Source organism: Peromyscus leucopus, chromosome 6 (genome assembly GCF_004664715.2).
Source record: "Peromyscus leucopus breed LL Stock chromosome 6, UCI_PerLeu_2.1, whole genome shotgun sequence".
Lineage (NCBI taxonomy): Eukaryota > Metazoa > Chordata > Mammalia > Rodentia > Cricetidae > Peromyscus > Peromyscus leucopus.
Window position 1 is genome coordinate 90,476,715 of NC_051068.1, and position 16,094 is coordinate 90,492,808.

Here is a 16,094-nt window from a genome sequence, read left to right on the forward strand (position 1 = left end):
TCCCACCAGATGGAATATAGTCTCCACCTTGCAAGGGAGGATTTTCACTCAGCTTGCTGGCCCACATTCCCTTCAATTCTGGATACATTCTCACAGACACATCCATAACCATGATTCACCAGCCATTTAAGCACGCCCCTGAATCCAGATGAGTTGAGGTCTAAACTGTAGCCACATGGCCTTCATGGCATGTCATACCTCGGCAGAGGGCAAATGAGCATATGTGAGATGAAGAGTGGAGGTCCAAATCACCCCTCCCTCCTGTGATGAGTAACCATTGTCTACATAACGGCATTACCGCATTCAGGCGGTTACTGCATATGTAAACGAATTACCTCTCAGAGGTCCTACCTCTTGGGGTTGGGGAGGTGGTCTGGCAGGTAAAGTGCTTGATAAATGGTTTGTGGCACAGCATGAAGACCCATGTTGGATCCCCAGCACATGCAAACTCACATGCTCATGCACTCGCGCACACACACACACACCATCTTACCTCTTAATGATCGTATTACCACGACAACTGTATTTCCAGGAGAGGTTTGGAGCACACATTCAAACAACAGCAGTCTATATCTTACAGTACTTTGGTGACATGCCATTGAAAACTAAAAATAAAACCTTTCTTTTTCTCTCTACCTGATTCCTTTAGAATTCAGAAAATTTTATCAACTATTTTTATTTTCATGGCAATGTAGTTATTTGAATGATTTCAATAATAATCTGTTCTCATGGTTCTATGACTCAAATATAGTATCTGCCAATGTTATATATGGAGACAAATATGACCTGACAGTTTCCAGGAAGTGAGGTTAACTTTATGAATAAATTTCTTTAAAGAAAAACTGGCCTAGTACCCTGTTTTTATAGTGTCCCTGGCCTTACTAAAGACAAGCATGGTCACTTGGTGGCAGGTGCTACAAGCCTAGAATCTTTGGGAACTCATGAGGGAGCATGGCCTGAGCTCCTCAATTAAGGAGAAAAGAGGAAGAAATGTCTTGATAATAAATAGAAAATCTTGGGGCTGGAGAGATGGCTCAGTGGTTAAGAGCACTGACTGCTCTCCCAGAGGACCTGAGTTCAATTCCCAGCACTCACATGGCAGCTCACAACTGCCTGTAACTCCAGGGGATCCTACACCCCCATCTACAGACATGCATGTAGGCAAAACGCCAATGCACATAAAAAAAAGAAAATGAATAGAAAATCTTGATTCATGCTTACACTTGCTTTTGGTTTTGGTTTGGTTTGTTTTTTGTGGAAATAGGGTTTCTCTGCATATCTCCAGCAGTCCTGGAACTGGCTATGTAGAGCAGGCTGGCCTTGACCCTCTGTAGATCTGCCTGTCTACAGATCTGTTCTGTAATCTGAGTGCTGTGATTAAAGGTATGTGCTGCCCCAGTGCTGTGGGATGTTCTCTATGCTGTAAATGTGTTGCTATGATTGATTGATAAATAAAACACTGATTGGCCAGTAGCCAGGCAGAGAGTATAGGTGGGACAAAGAGAGAGGAGAAGTCTGGGAAGTGGAAGCTTGAGGCAGAGAGATGAAGCCAACCACCGCCATAAAAAGCAAGATGTAAGGTATCGGTAAGCCACAAGCTACGTGGTAAAGTATAGATTAATAGAAATGCGTTAATTCTGCCGGGCGGTGGTGGCGCAAGCCTTTAATCCCAGCACTCGGGAGGCAGAGCCAGGCGGATCTCTGTGAGTTCGAGGCCAGTCTGGGCTACCAAGTAAGTTCCAGGAAAGGCGCAAAGCTACACAGAGAAACCCTGTCTCGAAAAAACCAAAAAAAAAAAAAAAAAAAAAAAAAAAAAAAAAGCGTTAATTCAAGATATAGGAACTGGATAATAAGAAGCCTGAGCCATTAGTCCAAACAGTTTAAATAAGTAAGCGTCTGTGTCTTTATTTTATAAGCGGGCTGCAGAACTGCTGGGGTTTGGTGGGAGCTGGAGAGAAACTCTCCAGCTACACCCCAGCCCAGTTTACAACTGTGTTATTGGTAAGCCCCAATGTGAACACAAAAGGAATCATTGATGTGAAGCTGCTTTTACAGTTTTTTTTTTTTTTTTTTTTTTTTTTTAGAAAAAAACAGATTTGTCTAGAAAAGACATGGTAACTATTTGTAATTGTTAGGTCCCAAACCCCAAAATGACACAGCATTCCGCAGAAACCTCTGTGTGTGTGTGTGTGTGTGTGTGTGTGTGTGTGTGTGTGTGTGTGTGTGTGTTTTGTTATTCTTTGGGGGCCCATCACCCAGCTCCAAATAAATACACCAAGACTTATTTTTACTTGTGAATGCCTGGCTTTAGCTTGGCTTGTTTCTAGCTAGCTTTTTAAACTTATATTATCCTGTTTCTCTTTAACTACATTTTACTTCTGGTCTTTTTACCTTTCTTCATTCTATATATCTTTCTTTCCTTCTTGATCCATGACTGGCTCCTGGTAGCCTCTCCTCCTTTTCTCACTTCTCACTGTTCTTTTTCCAGCCTAAATTTCTCTTCCTATTTATTCTCTCTGCCTGGCAGCCCTGCCCATCCTGCTCTTTCCTAGCTATTGGCTGTTTAGCTCTTTATTAGACTAATCAGGTATTTTAGGCAGGCAAAGTAACACAGCTTTACAGAGTTAAGCAAATGCAACATATATTTGTGTTATTAAACAAATATTCCACGACACCTATGAAATGGTTTTCTGCCTGCCAGAAAGAGCCACCTCCCTTATCTCCCCCTACCTCTGGTAAATGGGGCATCTAGCTTCCTATTAACACATATATACCTATAATGCATATCAAAGCCCCATACTGACATCCAGGCTTCTTAGTGTCTATTCACATGTACTTGTAATGCATATCAAAGCCACCAGTATCTTCTGGCCCTAAACTTCCAGGCTGTTCCAACTTACAGTTTTCATCTTCCCACCCTGGCCCTACCTGCTCTCTTTACAACTGGCAAGGCCTTCCTGGCCCCTTTTGCTATTCTTTCTGCCCTAGAGAGGGAGCCATGGTAGCTTTGGACTCCCCAAATGCCTCTGGCTAGTCTCTCACCACCCGAGAGATAGCCATGTGACCATTTTGTATTTACAATAAGCTTTAAGCCTTCTTCCCACTAGTGGGTGGTCCATTGGTGATTTCACTGCACCCTTACTTAGTGATCATTTGCAGAAAACAGAACAGAACAAAAGCCACCAAAAAGCAATCCTTCAAACACATCTCGGTTCTTTTTCTTCTCTCTTGTGGTGTTTTAAAAGATAATGGCCCCCAAAGGGAGTGGCAGTATTAGGAGGTATGCCTTTGTTGGAATAAGTGTGGCCTTGTTGGAGGAAGTGTGTCACTGTGGAGGTGGGCTTATAGGTCTCCGTTGCTCAAGTTTTGCTCAGTGTGACACTGAGACCACTTCCTATTGCCTGTGCAAGATGTAGGAATCTCAGTTCTGTGGTGAGATTTTGTATATGCTCTAACAAATAAAGCTTGCCTGAAAATCAGAGGGCAAAGTCAGCCACTAGTCAGCTGTAGAGGCCAGGCAGTGGTGGCACACACCTTTAATCCCAGCCCCTGGGGTCTCATGTCTTTGCTCCCAGTACTTGGAGCCTTTAACCCCAGCACTAGGAAGGTGGAGACAGGAAGTGATATGGCTGGGCAGAAAGAGGAATATAAGGCAGGAGGAGACAGGAGCTCAGTCTCTTTTGGTTGAGGAGTTGGGGAGGTGAGAGGTGGCTGTGACTTGTTCCTTTGTCGCTCTGATCTTTCAGCATTGACCCCAATAATCTGGCTCTGGGTTTTTATTGTAAGACCAACTAGATTTGTGCTACACAGTTGTCTCCAGCACCACGTCTGCCTGCTCACACCATGTGGCACCACGATAATGTACTGAACCTCTAAAAATGTAAGCCACCCCAATTAAATGTTTTCCCTTTATAAAAGTTACTGTGGTCATGGTCTCTCTTCACAGCAAAAGAAACCCTAATTAAGACAGAAGTTGGTGCCAGAGACTAGGGTATTGTTGTGATAGGCTGAACCATGTTTTTGTTTGGAATTAATACAGACTTTGGGAGTTTGGGTTAGGAAAGCAGTGGAATGCTTTAAGCACTGATTAATGGAGACCCTAAGATGTTGGAGATGCCAGAGCCATGGGATATCTGTGGAGAAGAGCTGTTAACAGGATGTGGAACCAGCCCAAGAGAAAGAAGTGTGTTTCAGTCAACAAAGCTGAAAGGAGTTGGAGACCTGAAGAGCACTTTGACATCAGACATGGAGATGCAGAGTTTGGAGTTTGCCCAGCTGGTTTTTGGTCTTGCTTTGGTCCAGTATTTCCTCACTATGCTCCTTTCCTTAGGTTTTGGAACAATAATATATATCCTGGGCTATTATATGTTGAAAATATGTGATCTGTTTTTTGGTTTTGATTTTTATAGGGGATTACAGTTAAAAGATTGAATGAATCTCAGAGGAGACTTTGAACTTTGGACTTTTAAAATATTATTGAGACTGTGATAGACTATGGGGGACTTTTGAAGTTGGCCTGAATGCATTTTTGCATTATGATATCAACACAAGCTTTTGGGGCCATGAAGTAGAATGTGGTGGCTTAAAAGAAAATGGCCCCCAAAGGGAGTGGCAGTATTAGGAGGTGTGCCTTTGTTGGAATAGGTGTGGCCTAGTTAGAGGAAGTGTGTCATTGTGGGGACGGGCTTTGAAGTCTTTGCTCAAGCTTTGCTCAGTGTGATACTCAGACCACTTCCTGTTACCTGTGCAAGATGTAGGAATCCTGTCTCCAGCACCATGTCTGCCTGCATGCCACCATATGGTATCATGATGATAATGTACTGAACTTCTGAAAATGTAAACCACCACAATTAAATGTTTTTCTAATATAAGAGATGCCATGGTCATGGTGTCTCTTCACAGCAATAGAAACCCTAAGACATCTTTTAACATTAAGTAGAAATTGATGTGAAGGTAATTCTTCTTTTCTATGTTGTTTGATAAAGCTTGATACCATAATTCTTCCAGGAAAAAAGGACCATGTTGAAGAGATCCACAGAGGTTTCCTAGTGAGAACCTATACAGGGTCCGAGAATCTGAGCTTGCTTTACCCAGCAGGGTGGCATAAGGGGATGATTTGACAACGGGTGTGGTTACCAGGGGTTTGGAAGGGTCTACACTTGGCTGTGCAGTGTGCTTTGATCTAGCAAGGGGGAGGTCTTTTGCCCCGCCCCTTGGCACTGTTATAAAAAGCCCTTTTGAAAAGGCAGAAGGGGCTGTTGGGTCCTTTGGATCCAGGTCCTCCTGAAGCTATTCTGTGTTTCTTTTTTTCTTTTCGCTTTCTATCTAAAAGTTTATCCCTCTCTCCTCTTCATAGGAATCCTTTTAAAAGGTGGGAGCTGGCCTCCCACACCATGCTTATAGACCTCTCTTTCTAAAATCAGTAGTATGTTCATAACTCACTTTTTTTTTTGGCAGTGGTGCTAAGGATTAAAAACAGGGCCTTGGGACTGGGGAATGGCTCAGCAGTTAAGAGCCCTTACCGAGGTTACAGTAGTCCAGAGTTAGTTGCCAGCACCCAAGTTGGGTAGTTTACAATTACCTCTAACTCCAGCTCCAGGGGATCCAATGCCCTCTTCTGTCCTTCATGGGCATTGCATTTATGTGCCCAAAGCCATACCCAGACATACAATTAAAAAATAAAAGTAAAGGCTGGAGAGATGGCTCAGCAGTTAAAAGCACTGGCTGCTCTTCCAGAGGACCTGGGTTCGATTTCCAGCACCCACATGGCAGCTCACAACTGTCTGTAACTCCAGTTCCAGGGGACCTGATGCCTTCTTCAGGCCTCTGTGATCACCAGAAATTCACTTGGTGCACAGACATCCAGTGAAGGCAAAACATTTATACATATAATAGAATAATACTTTTTAAAAAAAATGTTTTTTACATTTCACCTCACCCAGGGCTTTACACACGATAGGCTGTGCTCTACCACTGAGCTGCATCCTTTGTCTAAGTTGCTTATTTTTGAAAAATTCTGTAGCACATGTGCCTTCACTGTTGTATTTAAAAAAAAAAAAAAAACTGGTGGGAAAGAGACACACCACACATCAGGGCCCACGTGGGAGCGTGGGAGATTTATTGAGGGGAGCGGAGAGAAGGGGCAGAGACTGGTCCCTGGGGACAAGCTCGAAGGGAGAGAAAGAGAGAGAGGAGGTGGGCAAGGCCCGCCTTTTATAAGGAAATGTATGGAATGCACAAGGAGGGTGCTCTCAGTGGCTGCAGCTGAGGTATATCCTCTTAGGATCCTAGGGCAGGCCAGTACAGATGCCTAAATGTTACCACTAACTACTGGAGTGATTTCAAGATTGGGTTACAAACAAAAGGCAAACAATTGCATTCCTTGTCAGTTAGAGGGAGGAGATTAAGCTGGCATGATCCATGGAAATGCTTATACATTTTACAGTCCTGGGCACACAGAGCTAGTCTTTCAGCATCTCCAATGTAAACATTCTGCAAGGAGGAAGTACCTCCCTTCTGTTTACTCAGCTTCCTGTTCCATAAGGAAATAATTTGAAGGCGGTTGGAGTCTTATCTTTGTGACAAAAATTCAGTTCTCAAGTACTGTTTAATAGGCAGTCTTATCCAGAGAGACCTAAACAAGCTTAGAAAAATTCTCGATACTTTATTGCTAAAATTTAATAATCTACTGGCTTAAAAAAAAACTTATTTTTTTTTCATGAGTCAGAATTTCAGCATTATCTATTGTTGAAATATAGGTAGTTTTATTTGGGGGTTTTGTTCTTGTTTATGTGTGTGTGTGTTGGGGTTCATGTCAACAGCTCCTGTAGTGAGAAAATACTGCCAGAGATAAGAGGGGGGAAGGGGAGAAAGGGGAGCCAAGGAAGCAAAGGAATCCAGGAGAGAAAAGCACATACCTCACCAGATACTTTACACCGTTATCATCCTCACAGCCAGTGCAGAGGAACTGAGGTGACCCTCGCCCTGCGTGAAGGAGCTGAGATGAATCAGGCTGATTTCAACTACGTTCAAATTGTTATAAGACAAATCAGTTTTGGAGCCTTCCTTCATACATTATGTCTATTAAAACTTAGCAGCATCTGGGCATAGTGGCTTATGCCTACAATCCCAGTACTTGGAAGGCTAAGGCAGGAGGATTGCCATGGGTTTGAAGCCAGATTGGGCTGCACAGTGATTTCCAGGCCATCCTGGGCTACAAAGTTCAGCCTTGTCCCACAACAACAAAAGGACAGTTCCCTACCTTCAAAGTATATTAACTGCCATAAATGGGCTAGCCTGAACATTTGCAGAATTAAGTGCCATATTTGCTGGTGAACTTCCACAGGCAGAACTTGCTTTTTTTTTTTTTTTTTTTTTTTTATTTAAGCACACTGAGCATGAGGTCTACCTCTTGGCCAAAATTCTCTAGTGCCAACTCTGAGCTCTGCGCTACCTCTTAGCCTCTGCCTTTTCTGTCATCTTTGATATGATGCTTCTATTTGAGACGTTTTCCCACTGGTGTAACTTACCTGTACTTGGCAATGTCATTCTCAACATTTAGCCAGGAACACAGGTTAGAGATATTTTGAACAGATGATAGTAAGGGTGTGTATCCAGATTCCATCAGAACCAGATCTAATGTTTCCCATGATCAGGGACAGCTGATAACAGCCACATCTGGACCCATGAGCACAGGGTGGGGGGAGCCTAAAGGCACGCATACCATGCTGCAATCTTAAGGATCTATGAAAGAGTATTTCTGGTTTGATGATCAGGGCCTGAATTTTGTCCCAATAATTCATTAGTTGTGTGATTTAGGGTAGTTTTCTCATTTAGAAAGTATGTGTAATACCTGTAATACAAACAGCCAGTTGCATGGAACTTTATATATGTTTGTTGAATCTTAATTTCTTTTTCTGATCAACCTGCTTAATATTAAGACAAACCAAAACTGACCGCAGAACTTTAACTTAAACATTAGGAAGAACCAGGAAGTTAAGGAGAAAAAGAGCATAGTCTAGTCCTTAGGTTACGAGACTATTGTAAATATAAGTGCTTATCAAATGTTTATAATGTACACACAATTTTGTTAAAAATGCTAATAGTTTTGGGACCTGGAAAAACACTTAAGAAAAATTAAGAGCTGCAAGTATGGAACAAGGTTTTGAAAACAGAGTAGGAAACTGGTGAGAGAAGGTGGTGGGGAAGGGTGTTAGCAAATATTAAAACAAAGAAAGAAACTAAAACCTAGGGATTGAGGATTTAGTTCAGCCGTAGAGCACTTTCCCAGCAAGCCTAAGGCCCAGGGTTCAGTCACCAGAATGGGGTGGGACTAAGGCAGAGGTTGGGAGTGATGGACAAGAACGGTTAAACAGATGAATCTGTAGGTAGATGGCTCTAACAAGCATAATCTAGAAGTAAATGATACAATTAAAGAAAAATTGAATGTCTGTAAAAGAGATCACCACAAATCACATTCAGCTCGTGATTCTGGAATATGGTAATTTGGGGAAGACTGAACACCGTACCTGATGCAGCCCTATGTGATGTGGCTTCAGGACAAACACAGGCCCAAGAGGAAACAGGGCAAACTTGTTGACTTACTGAGACTCTAAACTTGCAAGGGATAGAGGTATCACATGAGACCTGATGAATGAAAATGCAAAGGCTCTGTGAGTTAGACACCCACTGTTATAGACTATTGTTTTAAGGTGTGTTACTTTTGTTTATGTTGCATTTGTTTAACTCTGTGAAACTGTGTTACTGTGCATGTATTAAACACTTGATGGTCTAATAAAGAGTTGAATGGCCAATAGCAAGGCAGGAGAGAGAAAGAGGCAGGGCTGGCAGGTAGAAGGGATTGGTAGAAGGAGAAATCTGGGAAGGAGAGAGGGAAGGACGAGGACTCCAGGGGTCATCCACCCAGCTACACAGCAAGCCACAGAGTAAGATTTACAGAAGTAGGAGAACAGGAAAGGCCCAGAGGATAAAGACAGACAGGTTAATTGAAGTTAAGGAAAACCTGGTAAGCAACAAGCCAAGCTAAAGCCAGGTATTTATAAGTAAGAATAAGCCTCCATGTGTGATTTATTTGGGAGCTGGGTGGCAGCCCCACCAAAAGAGCCAAAGAGTAAAAAACAGCCAACAACATTTTGGCATACCAACGTGGCACTCAAATTTCTATAGTGCCTGAGAAAGCTTAAAAAAAAAAAAAAAAAAAAAAAAAAAAAAAAAAAAAAAAGGATACAGCTTCTTTAAGAGTTTCTGCCTGCTGGCAAGCTGCTGCAAGCCACAGGAAAATGTAATGGAATTCAGGTACTATCACAAAAGCTATGACTTGGAAAAGTCAAGGACTTATCCAAAGGTCAAGCCATGGCTTAAGAAGTCTTGGTGATATTTTAGCTTTTGTAAATATATACAAAAGGAAGAGCCAGATAGGTAAGAACCAGATGGGGAAGAACGAGATGAGAAAGACCAAGATGGGGCAGAAATAAGATGAGAGAATTAAGATAGAACTTAGAGGGGACAGCAGATAAATGTAGAGAAATCAGGCAAGAAAGGAGATAGGCATGAGAACAGAACTGAAGCTGTGTAGATAGAACTTTATCTCAGAGGAATAAAGTAGATGGACTAAGAGCTTGGTGTACTTAGATGCATTTCCCGCAGATCATTCGAGCTGTTCATAGCTTCTCTTCTGGGCCTCTGGGAAGAAGATTATTAAGGCTGGGCCATAATAATTTTCGAAAGCAAGCCCTTGAGCAGCTAGTGCCTTAAGTAGGAACAAAAAACTAAGTAAAAATGCCTGCCGTAGTGCAAGCATCAGCATTCTAGAGCTCTAGAAAGATTGAATGGTTTCTGGTCAGACAAACCTCTGGACTACAAGCTTTGGGCTGGATTTTCATGGCCCGAGAAGTGGGCAGAGCCAGCCACCAAAGCTGCAGGCAGAGGTCCATGCAGCTTAGGAGTTTAAAGTTTGTTCATGTGGTCAAAAAGGCTAAAAGATAGGTAGTACAAAAAGGTCCAGATGGAAAAACCGCTAAACAGGTTCCCATGTGTTTTACAATGTGCGTAGGCTTAAGAAAAAGGGTATAGTCATAGAAAGAAATGAATAGTTCATGAAATAAAAGAGAGCCACGTAAGATGGGAAATACACAGGGAGTCTGGATCCTGTATGTTATTGTGCTGATTTTTAATTTTTTTTGATGGCTGATGGGCAAGAGACAGCTTCTGGCAGACATGGGCTTGTGAACTGGACTGCAAAACTGAACCAACCCAGATACTTTAGGGCTGTCTTAACTTTAAAAAAGAAGTAAAAAATGTATTTTTCAAATGGAAATAAAAAATACTTTGGAGTTTTATTCCCACGGGAGATGAGAGACTGTGGATTCCTTCAGGGTTAATATGGATCAGGTTTGATCAGACAAGACCTCCTGAATCTTGACAGGTGATATCTATTAGCAAAAACTATTGCTGGTCTTCCCAGAACTTGGCTATTATCTGAAATTTTCTCTCTGGGACCCTAAAGATACTTCATCTACAGTTAGCAGGAAGTAGTTTAGAGAAAAGTATGCCCACATTTCCAAGAGTTTGGGAGTGGGTGGTTTTTGGTTATTTAGTGGGTTATGGGTATTTGTTATAATTTAGGGGAATACAGGAATATAGGATAAAAAGACAACTATTAATCTTAGATATTTTGCACTGGCATGGATTTTGGTATACTGATACAGATTTAAGGTAATTTTTGTTACAACACACTGTATATATATATTTCTAATTTTGTTTAAAGGATTTGTATATTGACATAAATTTAAAGTTATTTTTGTTACAGTATGCTGTACATATGTTTCTATTCTTGTTTAAAGGACTTTTGTACATTTATATAAATTTAAGGCCATTTTTGTTATAATATACTGCATATATGTTTCTCTTCTTATTTAAAGGATTTTTGTATATTGACAAAATTTAAGGTTATTTTTGTTACAACATATTGTATATATGTTTCTACTCTTGTTTGAAGTATACTTAGTCATAGTATACATAGTATAGTTTTTGAAAGCTATTATTATAAACTAGGATAATCAAGAAACACAGGCCAGTAAAGTCATTTATAACAATCAAATTTATAGATATGCTAGGTTAAATAGATATATTTTAGATAGATGGTCTTCAAATACTTCAAAGACTTATAGAATATGGCATTTAAAACAGATGTTAACACATCTGTTCCTGGCAGTACCAATTTACTTCAGAGAAGATGATGGGCATTGAAGAAACTCCTTATGGAGTTTACTTTCATTGTGGCAAGATTAGCCACTGGGCAAAGAAACTGTTCTTGCTTTTGACTGCTGACAATGTGCTATGCAGACTGGACATGCAGGACACAGAGAAAAGTGACCAATGAACTTTGTCAAAACAAGGCAGGACAGTCCTTCAAATTTCCTGCTTCACTGAGAAGTCTGCCTGATACTTTAGGTTGTAAGCTGAAGATGGATGCCCCAGGGTTGCAGAAGTAACTCTGGGTGACTGTCCAGGCAGTCAGATGTCTCTGTCATTTCTAGAGTTTTGGAAGTCATTTGCAATGCACTTTTTGTTTACTCAAATAATAATTATCCTTCTGAGGCCTTTGATGGAGTTGAAGTCTAGATATAGTTTCAGTTTTCCTTTGTTATGGTAGAGAGTAAATTAAATACAAAACTAGATATTAAGATAGGCTAGAGCCGGGTAGTGGTGGCGCACGCCTTTAATCCCAGCACTTGGGAGGCAGAGGCAGGCGGATCTCTGTGAGTTAGAGGCCAGCCTGGTCTACAGAGTGAGATCCAGGAAAGGCACAAAACTACAGAGAGAAACCCTGTCTCGAAAAAACCAAAAAAGAAAAAAAAAATGTAGCTATAGTTTTCCTGGTCCTGCCTGGCCCATGGTCAGGACAAATTTCTCTAACCCACCAGTCCCCCAGTCGCTCAGACCCAACTGAGTAAACACAGAGACTTATATTATTTATAAACTGTATGGCCGTGGCAGGCTTCTTGTTAAATGTTTTTTTTTTTTTTGGTTTTTCGAGACAGGGTTTCTCTGTGTAGCTTTGCGCCTTTCCCTGGATCTCGCTCTATAGACCAGGCTGGCCTCGAACTCACAGAGATCCGCCTGCCTCTGCCTCCCGAGTGCTGGGATTAAAGGCGTGCGTCCACCGCCTGGCGGATCTTGAGTTCTTTAGAGGGACAGAGATTTAGTTAACCTCTCTTCATAGCTTTGGAAGAGTCAATGCCTGAGGGCACAGAATTCCCTCTGGCTAGGGCCCTGGCGGCCTAACTGCTGTGGGTAGTGGCAGAGCAGCAGTTGCTGCTGGTTCGAAAGCCATGGCTTAAAAGAAAAGGACAACAACCCGCCCAACCCCAAATAATGGAACCAAATATATTAGAAAAAAGCATTAGCTCTAATGGTGCATTATCATTCCCTTATCATCAAGGGTTGATAGAAATAGAAAATAATGGCCAAAGCCAACACTGATTCTCTGAATTCACTACACTGGTACATGGAGGGTTTAAGAAGGCAAATGCAGCAAGTTTGACTGATCAAGTTTGACTCTTAGGGATTATAGTCTTAGGTTAACACCTTTAATCTAAAAATAAAGAGACAGAATCTGTAATTTAGAAAAATGAAGCAACACTAAGCAAGGCAAACCAGGACAGATCAGCTTTGGGTATTAATTAGATGCTGTCCTATGTGTTTACATTGCTCAGTAATATAACCCAAAGTGAAACCGTCTTTGGCTTTTTCAGAAAGGAAGTGTTCACATCACATCCATTTACTACTGTATTCGTGAGATGGTAAAATGTGGATAAAATTCACTGTATTTAAGATCTACCAAAGGAGTACAGCTGCTAACAGACTTAGGGACACATCAAAAGCTTACTTCACTCCTAATCTTGACATGACAACTTTAATACATCTCCAAACACTCCAACACTCCCGCCTTTCTCTGCTCCTCTCACGTCCTGAATATCCCCGTACATCCCCATCTCAGGTTATCCATCACTCACTGACCACAGGGAAAAGTAACTGGTAAATGACGGAGGACAGCAAAGTGAGTCCTTTAGAAAAGACTTTTATTTTGACACACAGACATATAAACATCTGCTCACTAGACAGAGCAGCTGAAGACACAGTAGTAATATTACCACAGGCGCATCAAAATGACAGGCTTCATGTCTCCTCAGTCGTCTCTGAAAACTCACTAAGATGTCACAGTATACTGGTTAAACGGGTAAGTTTACTTTTCATTTAGTACGTAAGATTGATTTGGATCAGTGAAAACCCAAGGCACAGACCATTTGTGAAATGTAAAACAGAAACAACCCTTTCTGCAGCATCCCGCAGGAATGAAGTGTTCTACCTAAGTGCTCTTTAGTCAAATGGCAATTACCCTTTTACAGTCTAAAAGCATCACTTTAATTCCTGTGGCTGGGATAATGTCAAAGACACCTTCTGAGACTTCCATAGACCATGCGACACACAGCACTGTTCTTTCATTAATAATCCTCAAGAGGAGCACTGTACCCGCTGAAGCATTTTCTGAGGTGGGTCGTGACCTTACTGTAGATAAGCTAATATGGCTATGTTTGAAATCCTTCCTCTCTCTTCCTCCCCCTTCATACTTCCCTCCCTTCTCTCTTGATGGCTTTGGGGATAGAATTCCGGGCTCTAACACATGCTAGGCACGTGCTCTGCCACCAAGCTTTATCTCTAGGCTTTCTTTCCCCTGTAAAATTGTCATAAATATGCCCAGTAATTTCCATTTTGAAAATGTACACTATCTCATAATGGGAAATTGGAATGAGTCATGACTAATTTTACAGCATTGTTTTATGTTCTAATGCTCTGTTTCATATATCCAATTAATCTTTAATGTTAACTATAGTTGGCATTCATTCTATTGAAAACATAACTTACCAGTGAAAAATAAAGCACATTTTGAAGCTCTGTGCTCCATTTATGAACATATATTGCAGGAGATTACTTCCATCCGTCTACATTCATAAAGCATCACTAATGCGCACTGACTGCATTATTCATGGCATTGAGAATGCTGTACCAAATGGCAGCCACTAGTGAAACACGGTCTATGGAGAGCGCCGATACAGCAGGACTTAAGAGCACTTCTCCGTTTGTCCACGCCCCACTCGTACAAACTGAAGATGATGCACGATTTCTTTCTTCACTCCGATTTGAAGAAGTCTTTCTGAACACAACAGCAGTAACCTTCTATAGGAAATGACCGTTTTTCTCTGATTCAAATCAAAACAATGTAACAAAAATAGGCAGGGGATGTGGCTCAGCCGGTAGAGCGCTTGCCTAACAGCGTAAGGCCCTGGTGTCGTCCCCAGTACCGCACACACTGGGTGTGCTGGCACACACGACAGTCTTTAAGAGGAAAAATAAAAGTCACTAATTTTTTGTTTGTTTGTTTTGATTTCTGGTTTTCTTGAGACAGGGTTTCTCTGTGTAGCCCTGGCTGTCCTGGAACTCACTCTGTAGAACAGGATAGCCTCGAACTCACAGAGATCCACCTGCCTCTACCTCCCAAATGTTGGGACTAAAGACGTGCGCCACCAGCTCCTGGCTATGAGTGAGATTTTTAAAATGAGTTGAGCTTCTATTTCATATGAGCTTGCATTCATAGCAAGTGTTCACACACTTCCGACATATCTATGAGCCAACTATAAATCATAGATGGTCTCAAGAGCAGTGGCCATAGACCATGCTTGCGTCTCACAGCTGAAAGGACAGTACTGGCCATTCTCATTGGTGAGTTCTGGAAGTCCTTTCCATGGGGATCTGGAAAAAAGAAAGAAAAGCATTTTATGAGGCATAATTTAATGCATATGAGCAAGTATGCAAGTCCTGATGATTTTTGCCTTTTACTATGGAAGCATCATTCAGAGTTATTTGTTACAAAATAAACAACATTCTAAAGGTATATATACCAAGAATTTATATGTAAATCATCTTTGGATATATTCTATTTTGTGATTTAATACTAGCAAATACAAATGAATCTTTCATCTTATTATTATTATGTTTTTGTTTTTTTGAGCTAGGGTCTTGTGTGAACCTCGTTGGCTTAGAACTTGTTATGTAGCTGAGGCTGGACTTGAAATTGCAGTAATCCTCCTGTCTCTGCCTTCCAAGTGCTGGAACCACAGGTGTGTTTCACTAGGCCCAGCTTCATGATTAAACTTAGAAAAAAAAGCTATCATTCCAGAAAATATATAAATGTAGATATAGATAGCCTCTCAGGCATAGTTTTAGCCTTTTCTTGCGTTTTGAGGTAGGGTCTCATGTGGCTCTGAACTCATGATCTTCCTGTTTTGTTTTTCCATGTGCTGAATTTACAGGCAGATGCCCCCAGGCTGGCAATAATTTCAGTCTTTCAGAATAAGTTTATGACTCAAATGGTAAATATGTCAGTGTATTATGTGTAAACTAGATAGAACTAGATAACTAAATGAATAATAGAGAGACCCCGAGAGTTATAATTAGGAAAATGCCAATTAGTTCCTTATTCTACAGGACAGCAAGCCAATGAAGACATACTTATTCTCGAATACTTAGTACATTTTGTACAGTATCTAAATACCGACAGCAATCCCATGAGATAAGTGCTGTAACTACTGCTACATTTGAAGAGAGAAGAGGGATGTATAGAAGTCACCTAACTAGTGATCTCAGCAGCACCACACAGACTGTTAGTGCATCTAACTGATGCTCTGTAAGGAAGCAGAGGCAGTGTGGCCGCTTACATATTTAGTCTAAGCAATCAGAAGTAGACACACTTAGGCATGATCTAGATATAGAGGATTAAGGTAGACTTTGGCTGAGTTTGCACCATCTTAGAAAAATACACAGCATTGACTCTGCTTAATTTACCAATCATCAGGACAAAGAGTATATATAAGAAATATCTGCAGGCGGTGGTGGTGCACGCCTTTAATCCCAGCACTCAGGAGGCAGAGGCAGGCGGATCTCTGTGAGTTCGAGGCCAGCCTGGGCTACAAAGTGAGATCCAGGACAGGCACCAAACTACACAGAGAAACCCT

The 16,094-nt window shown here is 41.4% G+C and overlaps 1 protein-coding gene across 2 annotated transcripts in view; it reads right to left on the reverse strand.

The window, feature by feature from the left end:
• Nucleotides 1-13,086: 13,086 nt before the first annotated feature.
• Nucleotides 13,087-16,094, reverse strand: part of Agl (amylo-alpha-1, 6-glucosidase, 4-alpha-glucanotransferase) — a 64,528-nt gene continuing 61,520 nt past the window's right edge. For both annotated transcript variants that reach the window (XM_028890175.2, XM_028890176.2), the window contains exon 34: nt 13,087-14,832. In XM_028890175.2, coding sequence (XP_028746008.1) covers nt 14,715-14,832 — 118 coding nt within the window. In that variant the 3' untranslated portion in view covers nt 13,087-14,714. The remainder of the gene's footprint in view (nt 14,833-16,094) is intronic.